This window comes from Arachis hypogaea, chromosome 14 (genome assembly GCF_003086295.3).
Source record: "Arachis hypogaea cultivar Tifrunner chromosome 14, arahy.Tifrunner.gnm2.J5K5, whole genome shotgun sequence".
Classification (NCBI taxonomy): domain Eukaryota; kingdom Viridiplantae; phylum Streptophyta; class Magnoliopsida; order Fabales; family Fabaceae; genus Arachis; species Arachis hypogaea.
In genome coordinates, this window is record NC_092049.1 from 103,488,750 (window position 1) to 103,493,965 (window position 5,216).

At 34.0% G+C, this 5,216-nt stretch overlaps 1 protein-coding gene across 1 annotated transcript; it reads right to left on the reverse strand.

The window, feature by feature from the left end:
• Positions 1-619: 619 nt before the first annotated feature.
• Positions 620-2,795, reverse strand: LOC112742845 (zinc finger BED domain-containing protein RICESLEEPER 2-like). The gene is made up of 2 exons (XM_072215856.1): positions 827-2,795; positions 620-687 (listed from the first exon to the last, which is right to left on the reverse strand). Exons 1-2 carry the CDS (start codon positions 2,793-2,795, stop codon positions 620-622), a joined length of 2,037 nt encoding a protein of 678 aa, XP_072071957.1.
• Positions 2,796-5,216: the final 2,421 nt, after the last annotated feature.

Sequence of the window (5,216 nt, forward strand, 5' to 3'; positions counted from 1 at the left end):
TTAGAAAACCAAATCAGAACTGGATTGAAGAGTAAAATTGGTTTTAAATCGGTTTGAAAAAACAAAAACTGATTTTAAACCGGTTTTAAATTTGGTTTTACTTGCAAAACCGATTTTAAATTCGGTTTTTTTAAATCTAAATCTAAAATTCGGTTTCTTTTATAAAATCCAGTTTTAAAACCAGTTTCTTCAACCAAAAATCCAATTTTAAAACTAGTTTTTAAAAATTCAATTTTTAAACCAGATATTTTAACAAAAAATCCACTTTTAAAACCAGTTTTTAGAAATTCAATTTTTAAACCATAATTTTTTTAAAAAGTAAAATTAATACTAAAGTCATTTTAAAGTGTATAGGTTCATTACAACTAGAATTTGGTTCTTTATAAATCTAATGACAATAGCTAATCTATATAACATTTAATCATTCTCAAGACATCAAAAGAATACCACCAAAATATCTCTCTAACAAAATATCAAAAGATGCCAAGTTGTCAACAAAATCATCAAACAACCACAGTCTTTGAGAAAAATATATCTGCAAATAACAAAATATACCTTTGTCATTTTAAAACAAATCTTTGAATGAAAGTATTAAACTAAATAAGAATATTAAGCATACCTAGTCATCATCAAGATTATCAATTGATGCCGCCATAGAACAAGCACCATCATTAGAGGAAAATATATCTGCCAAGGGAATCAAATTAATTATCAAGTCTATATTTAACAACTTTTAATTGGTAACTAATACCTAAATTCTAAAATAGAAAGATAACAAAAACAAAAATAAAATAAAATGACAAGAAATATGAAATAAATTTTATACCTTGATCAACTTGTTGAAGAACTTCACCATCATCATCTAAAGCGGAGAAAAGATCTTCCTTAAGCCAATCTCCTGTGCAGACTAAGGCTTCTACCATTCTAGGTGTTAAGGAACTGCGGTATGGATCGAGGACTCTTCCTCCAGTACTAAATGCAGACTCCGAAGCTACCGTAGAAACAGGTATAGCCAATACCTCACGAGCCATATTTCCAAGAATTGGAAATCGGGTTGAGTTGACCTTCCACCAGTTTAGTGTATCGAACTTATGGGAGTATGGCTCGCATTCTTCTTGTAAATATCTATCAAGTTCAGATCTTATATTTGTTCTGCGACCGGTTGCTTGCAGAAAAAAGCCCATGCTATGAAGATTGGTATTAATGTTGTTGGCTTGAACTTCTTGCGTATCAGCTTCACTTGCTTCCCCAGAACTTTGGTATTGCTGATAGAGTAACTTTATGCACTTGGACAACTTTGACTTCAATTCGCCTCCTTTTTCTTCTCCAAAGAAGTAATCTAAGAAATAATTGACATACTCAATCTTTTGCATTGGATTAAGTACGATAGCAATCAATAACAACATATTCACCGAATCAGGATTGCCCCAATACTTCTCATACTTAACCCTCATCCTTTCTGCCATTGACATAGTACTAAAATCAACAGAATCACAAGAATGATGAATAAATCGTCCAATTGCAAATACTTCCTTTATATACATATCACTGGTAACATATAAGGTACCAGAAACACGTATAGTGGCATCACTGAACACTCGCAAAAATGGTACAATGGACTCAGCATACTCCCAGTCTGAATCAGAAGGAACACCTCTCCCTTTTCCTCCATTCATCTCTCCTATATAGGTATTATCTTTCAAAGCAAGCAACTCAAATGCTTTGCGATGCTTCAAAGCTACCTCTAACATTTGATAGGTAGAATTCCACCTAGTCTCAACATCCATGCAAGGCAAGCCTTTATATTGGATTTTTTCTAGTTCAACACACTTTTGAAACCTACTAGCTCTAGATGGAGAAGATCTAACATACTTTACTGCACTACGAATCCTCAAGACTGATTCATCAATCTCTTTCAACCCCTCTTTTACAATTAAGTTTATAATATGTGCACAACACCTCATATGAATAAATTCACCATTCAAAATAATGCTATTCCAAGAATTCAATCGCTGCTTCAGATATTTAATTGCAACATCGTTAGAGGAGGCATTATCAACTGTCACACTAAAGACCCGATTCAAATTCCAATTATTTAAACAAGATTCAATTGTTGCTCCTATAACCTCTCCTGAATGACTTGTCACTTGACAAAAATTAAGTATTTTTTTATGTAATTTCCAATCCAAATCAACAAAGTTTGTTGTCAAATTCATATAAGTAAAATTTTGAATTGAAGTCCAAGTATCAGTGGTTAGACATACTCTACCACAATTTGCCGAAAGAAAATCTCGCAACTTCATCTTCTCTTCAGCATAAAGAGCTCCAATGTCACGTGCTAATGTAGTCCGTGAAGGAACTTTGAATCTTGCTTGTAGGGCATGCACAAATTTTCGGAATTTTGGGCTTTCAACGAAGCGAAATGGTAGCTCTTCCCCAATAAACATTTCCACAAGTGCCCTTCGAGCCTCCTCTTGGTCAAATTTGGAAGCACTGGGTGAATTTAAAACACCACGCTCATCTATAGTCGGTGTGGTCGTTGTTTTTCTTCTTTTGTTCGAATCATTATTAGGATTTTGCTTGCATCTTCTCAAATGACCACCCATTGAGCTGGTTCCATTCCCATATTGTATTAAGCTACCACAATATTTGCATTTAGCCTTCTTCTCGGTAGCATTCTCTACATCAAAATGATCCCAGACAGCTGACCGATTCTTACGAACACCTGACGGTGGAGAAGATGGTTGAATGCTAGCGGACATCCCTGTTGCTTCAATATTACTGTTTTCAGTCATCTTGCTCTGCATATAAAGCAAGGTGTACATAACTCAAAATTTGGTGCCAAACATGCTAAAATTAACACAAACTAATCCAAAAAAAACAGCAGCCAATAAAACTTCAACATTAACTATACCTTATCCCTATAAAAAGTAGTCACTCAAGCATCAGAATATGTTTAGTAAACTAAATTAGACAATTATTCTTAATTCTGATCAACACACACTGAAACCAAAAATTAAAAATTAAAAAACAACCCTCCGAAACCTTTCCAAACCAGCACGGCAGCCCCTGATTTCCTGCATTTTATTTTATATCTAGTTCTGCTCATGAATCTCAGCCATCCCCTTTTTTTAACCTATTAATTTTAGAGTGCAATAGCTTCCATCTTCTGTTACACATTCAGAAAGGGGTTTAAAGAAAATGGAAGCTAGCAAGTTAAGTCTTCATTTGCTATCCTATATTTAAGTCTTCATTTGCTATCATATTCCACACCTCAGCTTAAAAGTTCAGAATTGTATTTAATAAAAATATATCTAAAAGCTAATCCTAAAACTATAAAGTACCTAATAAAATAATGTTGAAAGGCATACATAAAATGTAAAATTTACACCACTATAACGATTATATCAACATGCTACAAGGTTTCATTACCAGATACAACAACAGATAAGGTTAAAATAGAAAACTTAATGGGGTTCAATTAACCTATCATGATAGGAAGCCCTGCAAGCACATGCTCTATGAACAATGAATAATTCAAGTGGCAAATACAAATATCTCAAATGTCAACAAGCAGAATAATGAAATACATACTACTAAAGAGCAAACTGAATTGATAAGTTAACAATTTGTTTACATGTTAAATCTCATATTAATGTTTGATATTCTGTGTAGACATGATAATGCAACCAAGGAAATATTGAATAAAGATAAAGCATTTAATATAACAGATTGGATTCAACTAGAGGAAGCTATATTTGGACTTTCAAATGTTCTAGTTTTTCATAACTCTCCCCAATCCCCATCCCCAAATTAAAACAAATACTAGTACTATGCATGCCACCTCCATCTATCTCTATAACAATACTAGCTATTACTGCATGAACTAAATAATTTAGTTAAGTGTTGTGAGAAAAAATATTGGTCAAGCCCAATTAGGATAGTTTCAATGACTATAAATACAGATAGTTTCAAAATTAGACCTTTTAGTGTGGCAGCTGCTAAACAATTAGGAGCAGAACAAGACAGCAGCAGAACAAGATAGCAGCAGAACAAGACAGCAGCAGTGTTTCATATCAACAAAATTAAGGTGGGGACTAGTGAAAGCAAGCACTCCTAAGTCCTAAGATCTTGAGTTGTTTTCATTGCCTATATTATAGTTGCTACTTGCTAGAGCGAGATATTCAAGGCAGTAAATAATGATAAGAAAAAGAAGGCCAAGGCAGAACACAGTTAATGATTTTTCAGAACAAAATTCTATTTACAACAAAAATCAGAACAACAAAGCCGGAAACATGTATAAGATAAGTTAGTTTTCTTCAACTAAAAAATGATTTTTCATATGATTGCTAATTGAACCACAGTTAATACACTTCTTACTAAAGTTCTTGAATCAATGTCACCATTTGAAGTGTTCTTACTATCCCTCTTATGCAGCATTGTTCAAATTCATCATTCATCCCTGCAACTTCAACTACTAGTCTATCTAATTCTAATTCCTATAAGAGATTAGGAGATTGGTTGTTGGTTATATATATATATATAACCAAGTAGCACAATACATATAGAACACTTACGTATTGGCTTAAATCAGCAAGTAGATTTTTTATGAAATCAAGTTTTAGGGGGGTTCAATTTGAAAATTCATACACCGTATATAAACAACTAGCGCTACATATATACTGTATATATTATGGTACATGCATGAACCAAAAAAATAATAAATGAGCATGGCAATCAGTTCATCAAGGATTCAACAAAACAGAACAAATCAGTATACTCATGAAGGAACAAAACAGAACAAATCAACAAAATAGAAAAAACCCAAATAAAACTCAGAACTCAGAACCAAGGGCAAGGAGGAGGCTTACCTCAATTGATGAGCATGAGCTCTGGCGAGCCACCAACGAAAGAAGAAGAGAACCGAAAAAGAGAGAAGACAGAGTCGCGAATGGGAGGTTGAGGCAGAGAGACAGAGTCTCGAATCAAAGTGAAGACTATAGACTCGAAGAGGTAGAGGCCGACGAACCACCGGCGAGCTCCGACGAGAGGCAGAGAGGAAGAAATGTTGACGGTGGCGAAGAGTGGATTTGATTTTGTTGAATGGATTTGTCGAAGAGGAGAAGACTCAATTAGGGTTTTTTTAGATCCGGATCTTAATTTGGATCTGGATCTGGATCCGGATTTAAAACCATTTAAATGGATTGGATCAAAAA